This window comes from Phyllostomus discolor, chromosome 13, assembly GCF_004126475.2.
Source record: "Phyllostomus discolor isolate MPI-MPIP mPhyDis1 chromosome 13, mPhyDis1.pri.v3, whole genome shotgun sequence".
In the NCBI taxonomy this organism is placed as follows: Eukaryota; Metazoa; Chordata; class Mammalia; order Chiroptera; family Phyllostomidae; genus Phyllostomus; species Phyllostomus discolor.
The window spans coordinates 67,874,700-67,898,356 of NC_040915.2; the positions used below are offsets into that span (position 1 = coordinate 67,874,700).

General features: G+C 54.5%; 1 protein-coding gene across 1 annotated transcript; it reads right to left on the reverse strand.

The window, feature by feature from the left end:
- Nucleotides 1–4,673: 4,673 nt before the first annotated feature.
- ADAMTS8 (ADAM metallopeptidase with thrombospondin type 1 motif 8) lies at nt 4,674–23,289 on the reverse strand. Its single transcript, XM_028528330.2, has 9 exons — nt 22,229–23,289; nt 14,574–14,813; nt 13,637–13,772; nt 12,928–13,095; nt 11,711–12,012; nt 9,570–9,753; nt 8,217–8,389; nt 7,833–8,008; nt 4,674–5,833 (listed from the first exon to the last, which is right to left on the reverse strand). Exons 1-9 carry the CDS (start codon nt 22,946–22,948, stop codon nt 5,263–5,265), a joined length of 2,670 nt encoding a protein of 889 aa, XP_028384131.1. The 5' UTR covers nt 22,949–23,289; the 3' UTR covers nt 4,674–5,262.
- Nucleotides 23,290–23,657: the final 368 nt, after the last annotated feature.

Here is a 23,657-nt window from a genome sequence, read left to right on the forward strand (position 1 = left end):
CCACAGAAAGGCATGGGGCCGGTGAGTTGTGAGTGTTGGAGAGATGGAGGTTGACATGCTGGAACGTGGACTCTTAGAAGCACAGGAACAGGAGGAGAGACAGGAGAGAAACAAAGACGGGGACGTGTGAATACGGGGGGTGACCAAGGGTTTGGGGGCCCCTGGAATGTGTGTAGGGGGAGCTAGTGAGGGATTGGAAAGACAGGAAGTTGCAGTGAGGGAGCAGGGTATTTCAATGTATGACTTCAGACGTGGAGAAGGCCTGAGTAATCAGCAAGCCCAGGATGTGGCCTGGGAGGGCCCGCATTGGCCCCTGTCATCGCTGGGACCCTGTCTTTGATCCCACATCCACACGGCATCTCTCTCTCCTTTCGGTGTCTGGTGCACCTCCCACCTCCGCTACCCTTTTCCCACTTTCTGGTCCAGAAAGAGGCACTCACAGCATCTTTTTTACTTCCGGAGAAATTTATTCCACATGTGTCTGATTCATTTGCGTTTATAGAAACTCGAAATCTCCAGTGTCCCAAAACCCTTTCAACTATTTTTTTTCTTCCCTTTCTTAGAAACAGGAAGTTGTGTTTGGCTGAAGACAAACTCTTGAGTGTGCCTGAGACTTACATGATATTTGGAATGAGGAATGGTGAGGTCTGAGAAAGGCTTCTTTGCTCTCTCCCTTCCTGGGGCAACCGTGCATCTTCCAGGGGTAGGCTGCGCAGCTTGTGGGGATGGGAGACTAACCAGAACTTTCCTGTCTCTCATCGCTGAGCTTGAACTGAGCCTGAGGGAAAGTATGCTCTCAAAGAGACAGGTGTCTTAGAAGCCTCTTATTTTTCTTTCTCCCTGCACCAGCATTGCTATGCAGAATGTACTTGTATATAAGGTCTCATCTTTCTCTTTCCGATACTTTAGCTGTGTTTGCGAGGAGCCCCTCTACTAGGTAATAGTTTGGGGTGGTGTGGGTGGGCTGCCACTCAATTGTAAGCAAGGAAGGCCAACGACCTCCCAAAGGGAGTCTCAGAGAAGCTCCACATCTGAAGAAGAGTGGACCATGCTGGAAAGGGGCGTGCCTGTTTTCGAGAGTCCTGCCAGGTTGTTGGGAAGTGTCAGCCTAGAAAGCACACAGGTGCCTGGGAAGGGCCGACATGGTGTCAGTGAGTCCAAGCGAGGAAGGGGGTGTCATAGCCCAACCGCTCTGCCCCCTCCGCATTCCACCTCTTAGCTCCCCTCGGTGTGTTATTTTGTTCTGTTTAGACCTTTTTCAACTGTAACATCGATATGACCACAATATGTCACTTCAGTGATTTCGCTGGTGGAACCACCAAAAACGTCAGCTTACCTCGGTGACTTCTTTCTCTTTCACGTTCCACATGCAGCTTTCTCGAAGCTGCCAGCTCAGCCAGGGGACATGGGAAACGTGCCATGCTAGAAGGGAGCTTTCTCGTAAAGACATACAATCCTTCGGCCAGGCCACCCCCCCCCCCAAAGCGAGCAAGTCCCTGTTTCTGTTCCTCATGAGCAGGGGTGCTCCCTTCCTCTGCCTTCCATCCTGGTGCCCCTGCGCAGCGCCTGCTCAAGGCCCCGGGATAGCTCGTTGCCTCACTGATGGTGGAATTGGGGGTGGGAATGCTGGTGGCAAGATACTTCTCTCCACTCAGGGGATCCCCTCCTCCTTCACACAGAACAGAACAGGGCTGGAGGGGGACAGGGGTCAGGGACAGTCGCTTAAACGTACCTGACCTGCTGCCTGCACTGTCTTTGCCATGTCCACCCCATCTCATGCTTTGTTTTGGCCATGTGTGCAGTAAGTTAGCTTTAACTCAGCACAGAGGCAAAGGGAAGTCATCAGGCGGTGGCAGCAGAAATCTGGAAACTTGGGGATAATACCACATCTGATCCCCTTGACTAGGTTCCAGATTTCTGTTCACTCTATAGACAAACAATTCCTAATTTTCAAACAGCTAAGGGGATATCACCGCTCCCGCCAGGGACTGTGATGTGAGGCCCAGCACGTGGAGCAGAGATGGTTGTGGGCTCGTCCTGACGCCTGGGAAGATGCAGCTGGGCTCTGGGGGGAGGTGGGTCGGCACCGAGTGTGGAACCCTGGCACTGAGCAGCAGCATTTTCCTGCCACTTTAGACTCGAGATCGCAGAGGTGACAATGCCCCTCTCGTTATTGTCCCTGCACCACAAGATGAAAATATCAAGACAAAGCAAAAGCCAACATACTCTTAAGAACTTTCCTATGGCTCTTGTTATCTTTTTTGCAGGAAGGGAGAGGCTGGGAAAAAAAGAAGAGGGTTCCAGCAGAAGGAAGCTGCACTGCATGTTTACATGCTAGGGAGGAGGAACGGTCCTCAGTAAGAGGGCCCACTTGATTAAAAAGGGACCTAGTGGACATCATCAGAGAGCAAATGTAGGGCTGGCGGGAAGATGGCCCATCGCCCCTGGGAAATGCTCCTGGGAGGGGTGGTCTGCTGAAGCACATGGGGGACCAGTGGCGTTGCATCCTTTTGTAAATTCACAAAACCATCAGGTCAGCTACAGGGGAATAAGGGCAGGGAATAAACTGCAGACAAGGATTCACTTATCTTAAGGATGAAAGATTTGTAAAAGAACTTTGATACTCATTTGTCACCTTGCAAATATTTCTGGCAGGTACTTGGAGGGTACAGATGAATGACCAAGTCACCTGCCGAGTCAGGTCCATAGGGACTCCCATTCCGAGGCACCTCTACCTGGTTCTGTGAGGAGCACTAACTGGAAAATGCAAATTCACAGCAAAGGAGGGGCAGTCTTTTCTTCTCCAGGCAGAAAGGGTGGTCGTGCTTGGCTGTGGGAAATACTGATGCGGGCTCTCTCTGCAGATCTGTTTTCTGAGTCCCTGAGCTGCAGCTGTTGAGTTTCCAGACACAAACAACTATGTATTCTGTGAGCCTTGCCGAGCCCACACAGCGAGGAAGAGCCAAGCTGGATTCCATTCCGCTTTGCACATCAGCAGCTCTGTTGCCAGCTGAACTCCAGGGCGAAAGCTGTGCCTGGTAATGATGCAGGCGGTAGGGATGGCACAGCTGGGCTGGCCTGGGCAGCGAATGGGGGACACACTTGGCCTTGAGTGTTTTGGGGAGAATGAGAAATGAAAGGAGATGAAAGATTGCAGAAAAAAACATTTATCAGCCTCAGTAAAACTGGTGCGCAGCAAGGAAAAATCTGGCTTTACTAGGCGTCATCGACCACATGCCTGCGTGTGTGCCTGTTTATGTTTAGGTACGCCCGGCCTCCGCTCACTGAAGAGTCGGCAGACAGGAAGGGGAGGCAGGAACAGCGGTCAGCTCTTAGTCAACAGCCGCGTGCACCACGCAGATGTGGCTAGCTAAGGGCACGGTAGGGGCTGAAGTCCCGTGGGCCTTCCTTGTACCCAAGGGCTTGAGTCCTCGTCTGGCCCCTTTTCCTCACTCACACACGGCTCCACATCGCATCTTCCCTGCCTGTGTCACCATACATTTGGAGAGGTCTTAACAGAAAGCAAAAGGGAAGGACAAATGGGTAAAAGGGGGCAAAAGAAGGAAGATAAAAATTTAGATATTTTCTTTCTTTTTACTAGAATGTTTCTTTTCTAACATTTATTTTGATTAAAAAAACACAACAACAACCCTTACCCAAGGGTATGGTTATTGATATTAGAGAGAGAGGGTGAGAGAGAAACATCGATTGGTTGTCTCCCCCGCCCGACTGAGAATCGAACACTCAATCTGGGTATGCGTGCCCTGACCAGGGATTGGACCTGTAATCTATTGGTGGTGTACTGGTGTGCGGGACGACTCTCCAACCAACTGAGCCACCCCGCCAGAGCTAGAATGTCATTTCTTGATGTTGTCTGTCTCTCCTCATCCACTTATGACCAAGCACTGCGTATCTTCTGCAGCAGACCCTGTGGAAGACTGCGCCTGAGGAGCTATGTCCCGGGAGACGGGGTTTTGGAGGCTCTCAGGTACTTCCTGGTGGCTGGTGGGGAGTGCCATTCTGAGTGAAAGGGCTGGCTGGACAGCTGCAAGGTGCTCGGGCCCAAACAGCTGTGAGAGGAGGATGGATTCTGGTGTAGAGGGAAAGAGCTGAGGGCTCAGAACCCCTCAGGGCCTAAGAGACTCTTGTACGTCCAGCTGGCTAGTGGGTGAAAGTGGGGGTGGGGACACATGCAGTGGGGAGGGGACAGTCTTTCTCAGGAAAAACGAGCCCAGAGGCATCGCATAGCAACTGTGCCTCTGAACTGGAAATTTCCACCGGAGCAGTGATTCTCAAAGCGCAGCTTCCAGACCAGCAGCCTCCGCGTCACCTGGAAACTTGTTGGAAGTGCAGACCCTCAGGCCCCCCAGGACCTACTGTCTCGGAAATGTCGGAGGTGGGCCCAGCAATCTGGGTTTTGAGAAGATGTCTAGGTGATCCTAATGCCCACGCAAGTTTGAGAACTACTGGGTTATGTGAAGGTGCAGTTTTCCAAATGAGCTGGATTCGGCAGGTGTCTGAGAACCCAGGCAGAAGGCCTGAAAAGACTCAGGCGAGGTGCCCGCTTCCCAGTGTGTTCAAGGTCAGCTGACCAACCTAGTTTTGGCCTTTATCCTTGGGCTCTGGGTCCCCGCTCTTTCAAAAGAAATACTAAAGCAGACCAGACCACTGCATTGGCACAAGATCACACTTTAGTTCAGAGACGCATTTGCATAAATACTTGAAACGGGTCCACCCTGCAGGTGGAAGCCTGGGAGCGTGTGGCTCCCCGCAACCCCGCAGCCCTTCAGGCGACGGATTTTAATACTGAAGAGAGTTGTGATCGCTTCTGAAGCCAGCTTAGCAGCTTGCTTTGACATTCGCCGTGGACTCCCCACCCCACACCTATCTTGGACTAAGTTTTTCCCCTCTGAGGTAGATTATTTATAGGGGAAACCAAATAGAAAACATTTTTTTGTTGTTTAACTTTGCTCATCCTTTGCAAACAGGCTGACTGAGTCTCCTGTTTGGGTCAACAAGTATGCTTTCACCTTTTAACCTATGCCCTCTACTTGAACCGAAGCAAGGTCCCGTCCCCTAGAAAGTAGACATTAGGATCTGTTGGCCCATCTTCTCTTCCCCTCCCCGTGCCAAAGGGGCTGGTGCCAGGCGAGAGCTGGGTAGGCCATGCCACCTCCACACGTAGAGTCACCACGGTGGGGACACTTGCCTGTATCCCGGCACCCCGAGTCCATGAGCACAAGACTGGCCCCACTGCACAGGTCACAGAGGGCACGGCTGGCTTCCACAGGTCTTGGCATCCTCGGGTTTCAGAGCCTTGTTGCAGGCGGCAGAGGCCTGGCCGCTGGGGTCCCGGCACTCCACGGTCCGTCGCTGCCAGCCGGCCCCGCAGCTGCTTGAGCACTCAGACCAGTCCCCCAGGACCCACTGTGCATTGAGCAGGGGCTGGATGACGTTTGTGGTTGCTCTCTCTTTGCCACTTTGTATGCTGAAGTTCATGTCATTAGGAACAAAGAAGGTGTATTTGACTTTGGGGGGAAAGTCCTTACCCGGGACTGTCAGGAGCTGCACGGTCAGAGGCTCAGGCAGGGGCCGGAAGCTCTGCAGCCGCTCCAGGGTGGCAATGGAGCCACTGTACTTCAGGATGGTCCCCTTCACCAAGATGTCCTGCTCTATGGCAGAGATGGCCAGGTTCCCATTGAGCAGGTACTGCCCGTCGGCGGTCTTCAACGCCAGGTAGTTGCCGTCGTTCTGGACTCCTGGGTGGCTCCGTTGTTTCACATCAATGTTTGTGGCACCAGCTGGGATGGTGACGATGTCATTGTAGCCATAACTAGGACAGAAACAAAGCAACACCCTTAGGACCAGAAGCTTCCTAGGCCAGAGCCTGAGGAAGCTAACCTGCTGGTGAGGAGGGTGGTAGACAAAAACCAGTAGCAAATAGTTTCGCAGCCACCTCCACGTTCCAAATAAATTAGCTGCTGAGGCTGACAGCAATGGTTTGTATGTTGGCTTTGCATGGGCTTCTGCCCTGCTTGGCAACTCCGTTTCAAATGCTGGAGCTAGCCCTGGCTGGCATAGCTCAGTGGATTGAGCACGGGCTGTGAACCAAAGTGTCCTAGGTTCAATTCCCAGTCAGGGTACATGCCTGGGTTGTAGGCCATGACCCTCCAGCAACCGCACATTGATGTTTCTCTCTCTCTCTCTTTCTCCCTCCCTTCTCTCTCTAAAAATAAATAAATAAAAATCTTTAAAAGAAAATCTTAAAAAAAAATGCTGGGGCTGAGGCTTTGCATGGGCTTCTGCCGTGCCTGGCAACTCCGTTTCAAATGCGGGGGCTGAGGCTTTGGATGGGCGGATCTTGACAGTAGCACAAGCAGGAAGGCAGCCCAGGGGGCTGAAGACGGCACTGGGGCTGCCAAACCTGGCAGCTCTGGGCTCACATGAGATCTCAAACACATTTAGCTGTTTGCAGTGGTAGAAAACTTTGCTTGGCCACTTTCATACCCAGAGCTCAAACCCACGTGGAAAAATATGTTCCACATTCTCATTCCAGAATCTAACGCCTCACCCCACTTCTTAGAGTCACTCGATCTTAGGGCAGGAACCAAGGCCCAGAGGAGCGGGCTTCTTTCTGGATGTGCCCAGATTCTGTGAGCTGTGCTTCTGGGCGCACAGGGTGTTGTTTGGGGAACAGGTTCCAATGTAATTGTAGGGCTTTATGTGAAGTGGAGGAGCGTTAGTTCTTATTCTGATCTTCTGGGCTGAAAGCAGCTGGGTTACACAGGTTGGGAAGAAAGTGAAAAGGACGGAGAGGAGCAGAACCAGTTGGTTCTCTATTTTTGCTTTATGCTCAGCCACTTCCCCAGGGCAGTGTGAAAGCGTGCACGGGCCCATCTGTCTAACGCCCAGGAGGCAGCCGGCTAGGCGACCCCATATCTGAACATCCCACGCCCCAGGCTTCTTTTTTCTACATCCTCTGATTTTAAATTTGGAAAGACCTCCAATTGTCTGCTGTGGGTTGATTCTGTCGATACAGGGAGAGACAGAGGGGCCTGTGTGGCTACATAACACCTGCCCTCCCCTTCCTCCCCAGGTGCCTGCAGCGGCAGGAAGAAGGTTGTCCAGGAGTTAAGAAACCTGGGTTCTCTTCCTGGTTGTTACTCGTTATCAGTGTGACCTCAGGAGAGCCAGGTGATCTGACTGAACCTGTTTCTTCACCTGTAAATGGGAGATAACAGTGCTGGCCTTGCCCACCTCAGAGACTTATTTTAGGAATCAAACCAGGCCACACAGGTAAAACACTTAATCAAATATCAGGAGCTTAATGGATGTGGGGCACTGAGCTGTGAGCAAGTGTATGGAGTGCTCAGACTTGGAAGTCACTGGGGTCCCTGAGGTCCCCTGCCCTTGTACCTCTTCTCTAAAGATCCACCTGCAGGAAGCATAGACTCACCAGGAGGTGGGTGAGGTGTCCTTCCCAAAACAGTCCTGGAAGAGCTGCTTCCTGGCAAAGGTCCCCGTTACTCAGCAAAGCTCTATTGCCAGTTGACTCAGAGATGATCCACCCCGTCCATGTGGCCTCTGGCTGCCCTGTGCCTGGTCCTCTCTATGGCCAGTCCCTGTCCTGAGTACTCCGCATGTCCCATCTCATGACTATTTTACATGACTCCCAGATCCAGAGGACTTCTGAGATTTTGTCAAGAAACGGAAGTTCAGTACTCCCTGGGTATGAAGGAGCAGCCACAATCGAAACCTAGGAAGATGCAATTCCAAAGCCCATTCTGCTATTCCGCCTCCACGCTGAACCACCAGCGTGGACACACGCTCACCTTGAGGGGTTGAGGGAACCGGAGATCTTCCTGCACGAGTTGCCTTTGCCTCCACACACCCCACATTTGTCCAGCTTCCTAGGTGAGTCCACCACATGGTCACAGCCAGCCTTGACACACTGGCCACGGACACAGATGGCCAGAGTCTCTGGGCCACAGAGGGTGCCGTCGATCACCTGCAGCAAGGAAGGGAAGGGATAGGGAGGGGAGGGGAGGGGAGGGGAGGGCAGGGGAGGGCAGGGAAGGGAAGGGGAGGGCAGGGAAGACAGGGTGTGGTGAGCACAGACACAGCCCTGGCCCAGGGTGGGGTGGGGTGGGGTGGAGTGGTGACAACAGGTGACTTTCAATTTCATCTATTGATCTGAGTTCTAGGAGGATTCTCACCTTGGCCTCAAACACTTTGAACTCACTCCTCCCCCGGGCTCGACAGAACAACTTGCAGCGGTCCCGGGGAGACACCCCTGCGTACTTGGGGACCCACTGCAGGAGGTTTCCATCCATGTCAGTGTAATTGTAGGCATTATACTTCTCACACTGCTGCTCCCGAAAGCTTTTCCCTGAAAAGAGTATTAAAAAAGCTCGAAGTTAACATGCTGTGCTGAAGTGGGGGGACCCAGCTGCAGAAAGGCCTGGACTCAGGAGTCTTTCTTCCTCCTGGTTTTGACCAGACTCAGGACATAGGTCCAGCATCTCCTGGGCCCAGCATTTCTAGGTGCACCCCACCTAGGGCCACGTGGGACCCTGATTCACAGGGGCAAGGAAAGGAGCCTCCAGCCTCAGCAAGGCTTTCTGGGATAAATTCCCTTTCCATTTGATGAAGATACTAAGTCTGTTTTACAAATAAATAATCTTTAGGTGAAAATAGGGGACAATTCAGTAAGCATGGAAAGTGCAGAATGAAATTATATTTTTGGGCCTCTGTTATTGCACCCCAGCTTGACTTCCTCAGTGGCACTGGACACATGGCCATGGACTTCCCACTCTACAGCTCAGCTCTGACGGTGCCCTGCGTGCGCCCCACTGGCTGCGATTCTGGCTGTCTCAGAGGCACTCCATCGGCAGGGGCTGGGATCAGCGCCAGCTCAGCGCAGCTCGACTACCTGCCGCCCCTGCACTAACTGGGCCGGTTTCCACTGGGTGGCACTTGCACGTTCCCGTCTAAGGCTGATGATCACCGGAGTGTCTGCGGCCTCCGTTGCCCAGCTGTCATCAAATGCTACGAAATTCTGGGCAGTCTGTGAGTCTGAATGTCTCTGTGCTGCTCTTACCACCTCGGTCCCCTGCACAAGCCCAGGCCCCGTGGCTTCACTCGGGGCCAGTGCCCAGCCTCCTGCACACAGCTGCCTCCTTTCCCGTCCCACCTCGTGCTGCTTCCAGAACAATCCATCTGCATTAAGAGTTTTGCACAGCCCTGAGATTAAGCCTGCTCTTATTGCTGAGCTTCTCTAGCTCAGCTGTGAGCCTGCATGCCCTGTGGGGACTTCGAAACGTGGCGGCCGTGCCCCGCTCTGAGTCAGTGCGTCTGAGGGGCCTGGGCCCCGGGTCTCAAAGTTCTTCCCAGGTGACTTGACAGGACAGCTAGCACTGAGAACGTCTAGATGCCATTTAATTTTTTAAAAAGATATTGTTTATCTATTTTAGAGAGAGTGAAAGGGAAGGAGAGAGAGAGGGAGAGAAACATCAACTCATTGATTCAGAACGGCTGCTCTGGCTGGGGCGGCCGTAAGTGGCCATTACCATCAGGGGGACATTCCTCCGTGTGGCACGACTGGTACTTGGTTCTCCGGCCCAAGCAGTATCTTCCTCCGTTCTGAGGCTCAGGGTCCTTGCACTCGCGGTGTGAAAACTGAACTCCTCCTCCGCAGGTCCGGGAGCACTCTCCCCAGGGTCCCCAGGGGGCCCAGCCTCCATCCACCACGGCCTACAACACACAACGCCACTGAGTCAGCAGCTGAGTTATGACTGGGGACGGCATGGAGGTCAGTAAACTGCCCTGATCATTCGTTTCATGTCTGTGTGGCCTGCTTGGCCGTCGACTTTGTGAACACAGAGGCCATGCTGGGCTTGCTCATGGGGGCTGCCCAGTGTCTGAAACAGTGCTTTGCCCTCAGTATGGTTCTCAGTAGTAGCTGTCAAATGAAGCTCTGTTATGGAACTGACGTTGGGTGCGATGCAGCAGTTCTCCACGGGGGCTAGTCTTGTCCCTCAAGGGCAAGTGGAAGGGTTTGGAGACCTTTGGGTTGTTACCGGAGAGGGTCCAGGCTGCTGGCCTCTCATGGGTAGAGGAAGAGGTGCTGCTAAACCTCTAACGATGAATATCCCACAGTGAACGAGACTCCCCCTACACAGACACCTATGCAGCCCCCAGCGTCTCTGGAGCCGAGGTGGGAAGTCCTGGTCCAAAGGAACAGCTGCTGGGAGGTGTAGCTGCTTGTCCACCAGCTCCCAGTTCAGGGGCAGGTGTCCCTGGGTGACGGACAGAGCTGCTGTCAGCTTGGTCCTGTGAGGACAGAGATTTGTCACTGGTGTCTTCATAGAGTTTCCAAAATAAAACTGATATTAAAAATGGCATATTTGCTTATATAAAAAATGAAAATACAGAAAAGTGTAAAAAAGAAAGTATAACATTAAAAAAAAGTGCTACTACCCAGAAGAAAAACATGGTTATGATTTTAATCAACAGCCTTTCACACTTTGCTTTGAATATTTAATCATAAAGAGGAGGTGTTTTTTGTTTTATGCAGATGGGATTCTGTCACATATATAGTATTTTATGATCTGTCCTTTCCCCTGAAAAATGGATGATCAATAGCATTCCATGATCACCCCAGGTCACCCTGCCCAGGACCGAGCTTTGCTCTGGTGCTGGGTGGGGGAGGTTGTGCGGACCCCCTCTGCCTGCTCTGACGATGCGTGAAGCACTGGCTATGTGAGAGGCTGACACCTGGGAGCGAAGCTCAGTGTCCGCACAGGAGGAGGCTGAGGATGAAGCACGAATCTTACCCCGGCTCAGGCTCAGAGCTAGCGCGGGGCTTACCTGGCCCAGGCCGGCTCTTGAGACTCTGTGCAAAAGACACACATCACTGAGAAGAGCCCTTGGGACAGGGAGTGCCCAGACCACTCTGGTGATTCAGTGCTGGGCTGGGACCAGGCTCCGTAACCCAACAGATGCTGTTTCATAGGGCCGCCTCAGTGACTCGCAGTGAGGGAAATGTGATCAGCCCCACAGGCTGGAAGCATTAGGAGCGGCGCAATGAGGTGGATCGTTGAAAACTCTCTGTGGCATTGCCTTGGTTCTCCCTGCACATGTGCTCTGTCTTGGCCAAGGGTTCTCTGCCTGCTGTTGGCGGTCTGATTCCTCCTCCCCTTCCTCTTTGAGTACGGAATTCCCACAACTACTCTCATCCCCCCGACCTCTTAATTATGAATTCTTCTCAGACATGGGTAGGATTGGAATACTTTTCCTTCATTCTGATCGAAAGTTCCTCTCCTGAGTCACTCTTATCTGTTCATAAAAGAATTCCGAACGGTTTCCATTTATTGAATGCCCGTGGTCTTCGAGCTGGAGTGTTTCATATTTATCACCAGTCTTCACATCAGCGCCAAGCAATTCCAGATGGGAAGCTCCCCAGACGCCTGTGGCTCTGGTGGCACCATCCATTCACTCTGAGTACAGCTCCGAAGGGCTCCTCTTGTGTTTGCATAAATATGCTTTGCTTTGTTTGTAAGAAGATGAGTAATTTTACTTAGAAGTCATAGTTGCAGCTTGGCCCAGAGTCTCTTAGTTTGTGGCTCTTAAGTGTGGGTTCCCCCTTGAAAACACAGCTCTTCCCCTGCCCTCCACCCCACCTCCGTGTCCCCAAATGGCCATCGCTCACCTTAGGCCTCTCTACTTCCTCTTCAGGAAGACAGCTGCCCTCCCAGCACAGGTGCCCGGGCCCACAGGGTGTCCCATCTGCCCAGGGCAGGCTGCCGTTCTTGGTGTGGCAAAGGGGCTCGGCGCCGTCCATGTGGCACCACAGCTGGGCACAGATGTCCTGGGCAGAGGTGTTGGGACAGTGGCGGAAACCCAGCCCAAAGATCTGCTTGCACTGTTGGTCCAGCTCATAAAGCGCTCTCTGCCCAGGGAGGTCTGTCGGGAGGGGCAGGGCGGAGGTGGGGGCATCGAGGAGACAGTCTCCTGAGGAATGGAGGAAGCAGAGGAACAAGAGTAAGGGGCCAGAGTTTCCCTCTCCAGCTCTCCCTGGCTCCCGTGCTTAGTCCTCAATCCCTCCTAACGGGGTTGAAGGTCTAGATGTCGTGCTCTCCTGGACCTTAATCTAAACACTCATCATCTGGATAGAACTTGTCCAATTTTTGACTATTAGTCACAAAAGTTATCTTTAGGATTGAATTTCTTTTGTTATCTTCTATGGCATCTTCTATGATGGGCATCTTCTATGATTTAGTGTTTATCTGGGGAATGCCAGTAAACTGTGCTGCTCTTCTACATCACATTATAATCGGGGGTATAAATGAGCTCTTAAAAACCATGGCATGCAAAATACAGCCAAGGTACTGATGTTTGGATAAGCCCTTATTTTTGTATTGTATTCGGCCCTGCCTCCTTCAAGGAGGAGACTCCCGAATAAAGTGTTTTCGCTGCTTTGCTCCGCAAGTCAAGCCGTTCTAACCAGGCCCACTGCTTCCACCCCCGACCCCCTGCGTGCTCTCTTTGCCATTTCCAAGCTATCATGTGATGTCCACCCCAGCCAGAATACTCTTCTCTCCTCTGCGTTGCAAACATCCTTCCGTTCCTTCGAGCTCTGTTCAGACCCACCTCTTCCAGACAGACCTTCCCAGACTCATTCTCCCTGCTTCGTGACGGACGATCAAGATTAGCACGAAGCTCAGCCTGCTGGAAGATGGGGCCTGGAAGAGCCTGAGAAGGCCATGGCCCCAGAGGAGAGGCAGGGGACAAATCCCTGAAGTCTCTCCTAACCCTCTAAGTGGCGATGGTGCTTTGTGGTGGAGCTCAGCCCGGAACGGCGTTACCACGATCTAAGGAGCCGGCCGGGCAGAGCTCCACGGCCAGCAGCGAGTCAGGGGCGCCTACCGTGTCCGCCGTCCAGGAGCTCCGTGAGGTACATGGCACTGCAGGGGGACCAGGGCAGCGTCTTGTTTAGGTGGACGAAGAGGGGCGCCATCATGTGGTGCTTGCCCATGGGCCCAAAGAGCCGTGCACAGGGCTTGGAGTCGTCGTGGGGCATGCTGAGCACGTGCCCTGAGGACGGAGAGAGACCCACAGTCTACCCTAAGGGCCTTCTCTGCTCTCCCCCCTGCCCACCCTGCTCCAGGGCACCCCAGGTGGCCCAGTGCCCCTCCCTCTCCTTATTCTTTAAAGATATTTTCCATTCTGGGCTTTCCTCTTCCAGAAAGCTTTCTCAGAGTACTGAGGAATGTTGGTGTCCCTTTATTTCCTGCCTCAGCCTGTCTTAAATCCTCAGGCACCTCAGTTACTCGCTCGCACTCTCTTCACAGTCAATCTTCCCAGAGTTCTGACCCCTTAGCCTGCATACGGCATCACAACTTTCCTCGGGCATCGGTTTTGATCCAGGACACCATCTTAATATTTTGGCCCTATGCTCAGGGTGGGCATGGAGGAAGCACAGTATGTACTGGCACCTGATCATTCCGTCAGAACGACAAGGGGAGCCTGGCTAGCTGTGTGGGCTGCGTAGGCCGCAGAACCTGGGCGAGCCCGGGGTTGGAAGAGGTAGTTCTCTCTGACAGCGTCCGGCAGGCTCGGGCATGGCAGCTCTTACCCAGCTCATGAGCCAGCGTGTAGGCTGCCTGGAGCCCCTCGTCCTCGATCACGGAGCAGCTCTTGTTGGGGTCACAGATTGTGCCAATGTCCGCCACGCCCAGGGTGTCGCACATGCCGTCCTTCCCGCAGAAGTTCTGCATGTCGGAGAAAGGGAGAGCGTGAGAACAGACATGAAACAGACCGCCTTCCTATTGCTGCTCCCCCTCAGTGGAAGAAAGGCTCCAATCTCTATGTCTTCGCAAAGGACACTCAATTGAGGAAGACTGGAACTCTTTCTGCATAGGTGTGTGCTAGAGCGGGCTGGGACAGCTTGTCTTGGGAGGCAGGACAGCACAGTGGGTAAGAACACTGACCTGCAGCAAGGCTACCTGGGCTTGACCAGGGGCCCTGCCACTTTGTGCTACTCTGTGCCACAGTTTCCTCGGCTGTGAAATGGGGGCCTGTACAATAGCACTTGCCTTGTGGAGGAGGAAACAGAGCCTTGCACACATCATCACACTCTCTAGCCTTGAGGAAGTGGCCCGTCTCTGTCACACCAGGTCGGGGGCAGCCTCCTGATCTGGGGAATCCTGATGATAACTTCCTGGCTACCTGTCCCGACATTTAACAATCGTCCCAGACGGACCTCCTCTCTCCATTCCTGCTCCAGATCCCCCACTGGGCAGGGCAAGCCCATTTCCTCTTGTTATGAGCTTAGTGGACTGCCGGTCACAAACATTTGGAAAAGGGCCCTGTTGAGATTCTTCTCCTTCCCTTGCAAATACCTCACACGAGCCCTCATGACCTCCTCCTCGTGGCTCCACACGCGAGGCTCCTGAGTCCAGCTGGGGCCAGCAGGGAGACATTTCCCATGTTTGGGCAGGCCTCCTGGTCTCCCTCTGATCCACCTGCCCCGCCTCTCCCTCCCCCTTCCCCGGGGTCCTGGGTGCACAGACCTGCCTGGTGAGCAGAATGGCTGTGTCGAAGTGCTCCGGGTGCCGGTCGCTGGGCTGGTTGAAATGCCGTTGCCAGTTGCAGAAGTTGCGCAGCGTCAGCCCCCCATTGTCAGACACTTCGGGGCCCCATTTCTCGTCTTCCACTATCAGCACTTTCACCACCACCAGGTGCACAGAGTTCCTGATGCTGGGGTGCTTGTAGATGCGGGCAGCCACGGACATGAGCGTCAGGATGTGGTTCTGTTGGGGAGGAGGGGCAGGAAGAGTGAAGGGCTCCGTCTCCCAGCCTGCTGCCTCCCCACGGCCACTGCTGCTAGTTACCCACCCCGCGGGCCTGCTCTGCTCTGAGGGTCTGATCAACGGCATCTTGCTGAAAACCCACACCCTCGAGACCCTTCATTTCCTGTAAAAGACAGTTGTGTCTCAGTAACTGTCCCAAGATCACACATCTGAGTGTACAGCCGGCATCTGGACCCACAGTGCCTGGCTCCAAAGCGCATGCGTTTAACATCGTGTCCAGACACCTGTGGCTACATGCATCAACAGTCATTAAAATTCAATGAAATCGAAGTTCCAGTTCTTCCATCGCACTGGCCACATTTCAAGTGTGTCAGTATCCATCTATGGCTTGTGGCTATTGTGTTGGACTGAGCGGATGGAACGTTCCATCATCACAGAGAGTTCTATCGGATGAAACTGCCTATTGTGCCTTGACTTTGACACAGCCTTCTCCCTGCCAGCGGCCCTCATTCCCTCCCCATTTGCAGCCCAGAAACAGTGAACTGAGTGCTCCAGGTTAGCAGACTGGCCCTCTTAGAATCCAGCTGAGCATTTTCCTGGTGTCTGCTGGGGTCACCCACCCCCCGCTTCAGGATGGGGTCAGTGCTCTAAGAATCACTGCTAACAACAGCTACTCTGCTCCAGGTGCAGGGCCCGCACTTTGCCTGTGCTGCCCACTACGTACGTGCTCATGATAACTCTATGCAGGAGGCATTGCCACCCCTACTTCTAGGCCCACACAGCTCTTCCAGCCAGCATGCCGCGCAGGCGTGTCTGCCTCTGAGGTCCACACTCTTCCCAGTAAGTTTCCCAGTGCGTGGACTTCTGGTTTTTGCCTGGACGGCCCTGAAGCGTTTATTCCCTTCTGCCTGGGGCGTTGGAGAACCCGGTGGGCCTAATGAGGCCCAGATGCTCAGACTCACACCTGCTGTCAGCCCCACCCAGGCCAGCTGAGACAGTCCACGTCACTGCCTGGCCGCCATCCTGTCCCAGGCTGCCAGCTGCTCCCACGGCTGTGTTGGAGGCCAGACTGGAGCTCACTCTCCTGCCTCCGGGACCCCTGAAAGTGGGTTCTCTTGGGTTGTTTTGCAGAGGAGACAAAGGGGCTGAGGCATGTGTGCCTGCAGCCATGAGTGTGGCTGGCTGAGCAGCCACTCGCTTGCCCTGCTCCCTGTTCTCAGGGCACCGTCTCTGCAACCCTCCTTTTCTCTCCCCGGTGGTCTGGGTGGCGGGAGTGAAAGGACGGTAAAGGAGAGTGAAAAGCTAGAGAGGGACATTCTATCGTTTGAGGCCGTGCGTGGGAGTTCCAGATGAATCCCATCATTTGTGAATGGGATCTGTCTGTTCACCTCACAGGCAACAAGCCAAGTATTTTGTAAGCCCTACAAACAGGGGTTGGCAGGTTCCTGAGGGTGTCAAGTACTCCAGCTATGTTTAGGCTGATGCAAACATCTTATCAGCAAAGCTAAAACTTGGCATTTGCTCTTGGAGTTGGATTCCTAAGGGAACAAAGCAATCACATCATTATGCAACTGGGGGTGAGGGCTGAGGAATGGTAGCTTGCTGAGGAGACTTCCTGTCCAGGTTTTCACAGCTCCCAGGGGCAGAACGAGTCTCTTGGTCTCTTACCCGAGGAAGGGCCAGGGTCTGCTGGGCCAGGGGCCAACTGCTGAGATTTCTTCCCAGGCAACCCGAAACTCCTTTCATGAGAGTTTGCCCCTTTGAGTCCTGATTTTATAATTTTAAAACTGGGGAGATGATATCTTATAAAGAAGGTGTGAAGAGAAGAGGTACCAGCTGCTCACCACTGGTCCCAGAAAAATATAGAGAGAACCGATGACTGGAGGCTTCAGAAGGCTCTGTGATCCCGCACTGCTGCACCACCGATGGGTGAGGCAGCGGTGATGTTGCCCAACACCACGGTTTGCAGGGAGGCTCTGCCTTCACAGTTCAGGTAGCTCGGAGCACCTTCTCCAGACGACAAATTGCTGTTGGGCTGAGCTGGCTTGAGAGCCATTTCCCTTTAAGACAGTGGACTCAAGGACATTGACCGTCCCTCTGGCTGCCATCTCAGAAGATAGTTTCCATTGCACGCTGCAGAAGGGTTGCAGCCTGGGTCCAGTGTTTCTGTTAAAATGCCCACTTATCTCCTTTTATCCACCCCACTGAGCTTTTGGAGAGGGGAAGGGTCACCATCCCTACCGTAGCTCCTCTGAGAAACAGTGGCAGGAATGCCTGATGCTGGCAGAGCGTCTTACAGTTTCCCGGGGGAGGGACCCCTGGGCCTCGGTGGGATGGTGGCCCAGAGTCAGCGAGCCTCTTCTGATTCTTAGCCAACCCTGAGTTACGGTTCCATGGGGAGTGGACACCAGAGCCTTGAAAGAGAAGGTCAGATTGCTCGCTCCACCACCTGCTGTCTATTTATAGCTCCCTGCACACCAGAGCAGGCTGCTTGCTGAGGTATGTGAGTAAGGTTGTACCCTGGTGGAGTGGGGTCCCAATACAGCAGGCAATCCCCCACAAACACGACAGGCAGGTTGGACAGTCCCCATGGACAGCCCTGCTTTTGAATGACTTGGGAATCTGCCACCCTTAACTCTCATTGAGGAAGGCGGGGCATCTTTCAGGGAGCCTTCTCCATTGGCTGCCCCAGGACCTGGAAGAGAGAAAACCACCCAGCCGGCTTGGCTGGAACACAGTCCTCTTTGATCCTTTGAGCTACAAACAAGCAGATCCCATCCCAGAGCTCTGGTGCAGCCAAAGCCACGAAGGTGCGTCAAATGTATTTCTAGCAACTTCTGTTCACAGTGCCACCTATTATGCTTTGGTCGTTTGCTCTTTGCACTGTGGGTCCTTCTGCTTTGCCCTGCAGCATGCTGGGACTGGCAAGGAGAGGAAGTGAGGAAACATGGAGACCCCCTCTGACTTCAGCAACCAGTGCCATACGTTTCCTGGTTTCCTTCTGGGCGTGTCTCTAGGGCCTGGGACTCTCTCCTGAGGAGGAGGTTGGGGAGAGGCAAAGGACAAGGAAAGAAGAGAGGCTCCTGCACCGGTACCCTTCATTCCTCCTCATTTGCAAAACAACCGGAACAAGGTCACCTCCCCAGCACACGCTTAACAGAACCGCAAGGAGGCAAGCATAATGCTGTGAGCCAAGCCAGCTGGAAAGGGAAACCTCTCTGCCATGTGGGACAGCAGGGCTGACATAGTAGTGGTTGCTATGGGACGACACTGCCCTCCTACTCTGACAAATGCCATCGCCAAAGGCAACTCTAAGGTCAGCTGTGCTTTGTTGAACACCTAGTATGTGCCAGGCACTGGGTCAGCTGCTTTCCATATTTTACTGTAACCTCAACACAGTACTAGGACATTGGTATAGTTATTCTTATTTTGCTGGTGAAAACGGGGGTACACAAATATCAGTACCTTGCTCAAGGACACAGTGATTTCTATCTGAATCATCACACTGACTGTCCCCTCTTTGCTGCCTTGAGGAAAACTACACCGCAGCTGAGACAAACGCAAAGCCTGCGAGCAGGCAAGCTTGCCCTGAGCTTGTCTAGCACACTTCCCATCCCCCCTCCCCCCAGTAGGCGGGAAAGGCAAATCAAAACCCTTAGAATATGAAGGCATTTTCTTTGGGAAATACTTCGCATTGTCGATCATTGTGACTGCAGCAGACAAAAGAGATGGAAAAGACTCACCCTTTGGCCAGTGGGAGAACACAGTTCACAGGTATACAACACTTGTCTTTCGTCCACGAAGACTTGGGGGGCTCCCGAGAGAGTGGGGCATGTATCTGTTTCTGTTATTTCCCAAAGCAGGACATTTTTGACAATTGGAGATGGTACTAAATGGGACTATGCTGGGCACAGCGGGATACATGGTCACTTCAGAGTTCCGGCTGTAGGGACTTTTTCCCCAGAGAGTGTGGTTAAAGGGGAGACGAAATGGCTATCTATGACTTAGCCTTTCCCTAAAATCACTCGCTAGTCCCTTGACATCTTGGGAAACCTCTGGTCTGCTCTGGGGACAATGAATGTCACTCCCAGGACCCTCTCTGCTGAGAAGAGGATTCAGAAGCTCAGTCGGCAGCTGATCCACTGGCAAGACAGATTTCCCAGACGGAGCGTGGGTGCTGCTCGGCCCCTACTCACTCCTCTCCTGCTCCAGTTTCATCCAGAGAGCAATTAGCAGCAGCCGGATGCAGACAGAGTTAATGGTCTCTTCCGAGGTGGTCTGTCTTTTCAGAAAGCCCCTTTGTCTGGGCCCCTTCACTCTGAAACCAGATAAGAAGGTGGGAAGCAGGGGCCCCTCTGTCAAGGGATTAAGTGAATTCAAGTGTACAGAGCTCTGGAAAACTTCATTGTCACTCAGCGGTGAGACCTGGTTCTCTCTCTTGGCTTTCGTGGTGGTTCCTTCTCTGTATCGGGCTTGGCGGGGCGTCTGTGGGCTTGCTGGGTTCAAGGACCCATTCCCACAGTTTGGACAAGTGTCAGGGAGTCGGCAGAGTCACAGCCCCCCCCCCGCCCCGCCCCCAGCTCAAGGTCTCCTTGCACAAAAAGGAGCCCCACGCTCAGCTTCAGGAGACCAGGGTTGCCACCCGGCCCTGCCGCTTACTTCCTGGCTGTGTGACCTGGAGAAAGTCACTCATGCACTGTGAGCTGCACCTTCTTCTTCGAAGTCCCTCGCGGGTATTTCCATGGAGGCAGGGCATGGGAACCACTCTGAACAGAACATACTCAGAGTGGTTTCCGTACACAGTGCTGAATTTTCCAGGAGATTCATCATGAAGCAGCCTCACAGAATACATAGTCCAGGGGTCTCTCTTCACAGAGGAGGAAATCTAAGCCCTTGAGGGGATAAAATCTCTCCTCATCCTCGTCATGTCCCTAGTTGCTAATATACCCCCAAGTGTCTCCATCGGTGTGCAGGAAGTCTCCAGGAGACTCCTTGGAGAGTTACTTATAAAGGCCTGGATTCTATTTCAGGGAAGGGTCTGGGCAGGCAAGGTCTTGGAGAACCAGGACTTGACATTCATTCTTGGCTGGTCTCATGGGCACTTTCAGGAAGCCCAGGGAACTGAGTTGAGAAGTTCAAGTTTATCCTGTGGTATCTCCACAGCTGGTGAGCAGTCAGAGCAGAGGGGCTGGTGGGCGGTCATAAAATCAGTTGTGCCTCGGCCCCTGCCCACCCCAGCAGGAGTGTTGGTGGGCTGGGACATAATGAGACTGAGGCGGAAGTGGCAGGGCTGGCCTAGCTGAGAGAGGACTTTTCTGTGAGCCGTGAGACCTAACTGTAGATTCCCTGGGGAGAGGAGCTCAGCCTTCACAGGTGCTGACGCCCATTCTGATGTGCTCTGGTGACCTGGGCTGGCTGGGTGCAGAGGTGTGAGCCTGCGAATGCACATGGAGGGGGAGGGGATGGGATACGTGTGTGCTAGGCCATCCAGCCAGGTATCACATGAGGCATCCTACAGGGCAGCTCTGTAAAGAGCGAGCCAACTTGTCTGGTGCAGCAAACCTGGGTCAGAACGCAGCCCAGCCTCCTGCGTCAGGGGCCCAGGCATCCTGGAGCCCCACACCCAATCAAGGATGCCTTTAGTCGGCTCTGGTATCTGCAGAGGCTATTCCTGGAGGCAAATACTCAGTATCTTAAGGGTCTAAGTGAACAGCTCAGAGAGCAAGATGGCAGGAAGGTATGAGGAAGGACATTTTGGCTCCAGAGATCGCCAAGCAATTGCTTTTCCTGCTGCTTCTCTGTGCTCTTGTTATTTGGACCCCTGGTTCACAAGCTTGTCAGACACTGGTCCACATGGGGTGGGGGGTGGGCTCAGCAGTTCAGCCCTGGGTTTGCAATGAATGTACTTCAGCCTCTTTCTGGTGTTGTCCCCTAGTAGCCAGGCATGTGAAAGAAACTCCCCTGTTGAGGGCTTGCCAGGCAGGCAGAGAAACAGATACTAAGTCAGTATAGACACAAAGCCTGTGGGCAGGCCATCTTGCCCACTTGCAGCTGTCTTGCCACGCTCTGGGACAGGTGAACGACATGACAGGCGTGTGCAGAGGAGCCTGCCCAGGGTTCAACACGCCCCCGCAGTGGCCAGAGCAGCAGCCACATGGACCTCTCACCACCCCTCAGTGCTTCCCATCCTACCATCCAGAATGCATTTCCCAGTGACGGCCGCGTGGGAAAGATGGGGTGAGAAACAGAAGGGCCAATCGCGCCTCGTCTGGACTGCTCTGCACAGGTGATGACGAAGTGCTCGGTGCCTCCAACAGTCAGGCACAGGCTGAGCCTGGAATAGGTCCCCAGCCAAGACTGGCATCACTGAAAAAGCATGAGCCGAGCCACAGCAGTGCCTGTGATCCCTGTTTCAGAGCATTGTTCCCGCAGGCCAGTTCTCCTCTGCCTGTTCCCCGGGAAGAAGCGGTGCAGCCCCTGCACTTTGCCGGCTCTTTGGGGGAGACACTGGGGCCAGGGCAACACAGACGCTCCTGCCTGGCTCGCACCACCTTTCCATCTAGTTAGAAACCATCTGGCTACAGGGGCTATCCCCGGGACACAGTTTTGCTGCCCTGTCTCAGTAGAGAGCTGTCTGGCCTTAGAGTAGCTGGGGCGGACCAAGTATAGTTCTGGTGCCACCAGCAACATTAACTGAAAGGGATCACACACCCTCCCTTCCCCCCCCCTTTCCACTGAAGCGTCAGTTTCCTGCACTGAGCCCCCAGGCAGAAATCCTGTTCCCTCCCTTTGGTGCTGATGCTGGCGCTGCCAAGATCTGCAGGGCCGAGCGCCAGGTTGGCAAGGTAGTCCCCGCCCCCTGATCAGAACCAGCTGGGCACAGAGAAGTGGGGCAGCCCCTCTCCAGCGTCAGTTCCCTCCAAACAATGTTTTTTATTTACGGCAAAATCAGTTCTGTATGCAAGGGAATGAAATAGCCACATCTTTCTGTGGGATCCCCTCAGGAGACAGTAGAGGGCTGAGAAACGGGGGGTAGGGTGGGTGTTCTTCCAAAACTTTCCGTTTTCATCGCTGTTGGGAGAGGCAGGTGCCTGGGGTGCCTTAAAACCCATTTCAGTTCAGTTTGCCGAGTGCTGCAGGAGGTTGGGATGGGAGGAATGGGGCAAGCAGCCGAGAGGGGGAAGCGCTGGGACCTCCACCCTAAATTGGAAGGGAGTTGTGGGGAGGGGCGGTAGGTAGCGGATGTCGGAGGTTAAGCAAAGAGTCCCTGAGGTTTCTCGGAAAGGAAAGGACCTTGCCTGGGGCAGGTCTTGGCAGAGTGAGGAACCTGAAGGATTTTCTCAGAGGGACAGAGAAGGGAAGAATTTGGAGACTCTAGGAGGTGACTGGGGACCTCCGTGCAAAGTGAGTCCTACCTGCAGGTCGGTTCCATAGAAGGCTGCCATAGATGCGTCAGCCACCAGTAGCGTCTCCACGAAGCGAGCCTCAGACACAAACCGCTTGGTCCTACTCGCGCCCCCCAGGGGGGACAGCAGCTCGCCCGCGCCTTCCGACTCCTCTTCGCCTTCCTCCTCTTGTGCCTCCTCCTCCTCTTCCTTTTCAAGCTCGTCGTCTCTGTACTGCCTCTGACCGTCACCCTCGGGTCCTCGAGGGAGGGGGTGGGGCTGGGCGCCGCGCGCCCCCCGTCCCCAGTGCTGCAGGTGGTGCGGCCGGTGCAGGGAGTCCCCCGCGCCCTGCGGCTGGATGGTGAACTCCTCGCCATCCAGCAGGAAGGAGCCGCTCAGTCCGCCGCACAGGCTGACGGCTGCCAGAGACTCCGGCTCCCCGTTCACTGTGCCCGAGAAGAAGCAGTCTCGCAGCTCGCGCTCGCCCCCGGCAGCCCCGGCGGAGCTCCCTAGGCGCTCGATCTTGAACTCCGGCGCCAGGAAGCTGGCGTCGGGCGCCAGGCGCAGCACGAAGTTCTGGCCGAAGGCGGACAGGTGGAGCGCCAGCTCGTCCGTGTCGGCCGCCCACCGCGTGGGCACCACCAGCTCCGAGGCCGGGTCGCGGGCTCCGGGCCGGGCCGGGGCGCCGAGGGCGAGCGGCTGCAGGAGCAGCAGCAGGAGCGGCGGCCACTGGGGAGCGGCGCGGGGCATGGGGGCTCCGGCTGCGGCGCTCGAGAGGGAACAAGCCGCCAGGCGCGGGCAGGTGCTGGCGGCGCACGCAGTGCCCGGCTGCTCCCTCTAGGAAAAAGGAAATCAATCAGGTCGTTGGGTGACTCAGCCCGTGGGGACCTGGCCGCTGCGAGGTCCCCTGGCGGCCCCTCAGGCCCCGCAGCCCGCTCCTCTGCGCCCGCCCGCCGATCCGAGCGCGAGCAACTGGCGCCCCGAGCCGCGCGCGCCCGCCCTCCACCCTGCCTCCTCCCCACCCCGGGAAGCACCGAGTGGGCTGCCGAGCCCTTTGTATTTATACTTCCTTCCCGGCTTTGACATAAGAGGTTTATTTTTGATATCTCACTATTCCCGTTTCCCCTCCCCTGGGATCGGAGTGAGAAACTGAAAAGAGGGAGCGAGAGAAGAGAAAAAAAATTTGGATGAAATGTAAAACCAATCAGGAGTCAGCGAGACTCGCTCCCCTCTCTACCCCTCCCTCCTGAAGTGTCAACTCCAACTTTTTTCCCCTTCCCTTCACGCGCGGTCCCGCATTAACTCCTACGGTGCTGGACTGGACCTTCAGGCAGGGTCCTTGCGGAGATGCCAGTCACTCCCTCCTCGAAGGTCAAGTGCCCAGGACACATCCTCGAAGTGACTCCTGCCTTGGCCCCAGTGACAGCATTCAGATCCCTGCAGAGTCGCTCTGGGCATC

Bases quoted from the DNA above. Each gene is read 5' to 3' on its own strand.
- ADAMTS8 (XM_028528330.2), bottom strand. From the start codon at position 22,948: ATGCCCCGCGCCGCTCCCCAGTGGCCGCCGCTCCTGCTGCTGCTCCTG. The intron at 12,013-12,927 runs GTAGGCGCCCCT...TCCATTCCTCAG, and splicing joins GCTCCTGGACGGCGGACACG to GAGACTGTCTCCTCGATGCC. The intron at 8,009-8,216 runs GTGAGAATCCTC...TCCTTGCTGCAG, and splicing joins TCAAAGTGTTTGAGGCCAAG to GTGATCGACGGCACCCTCTG.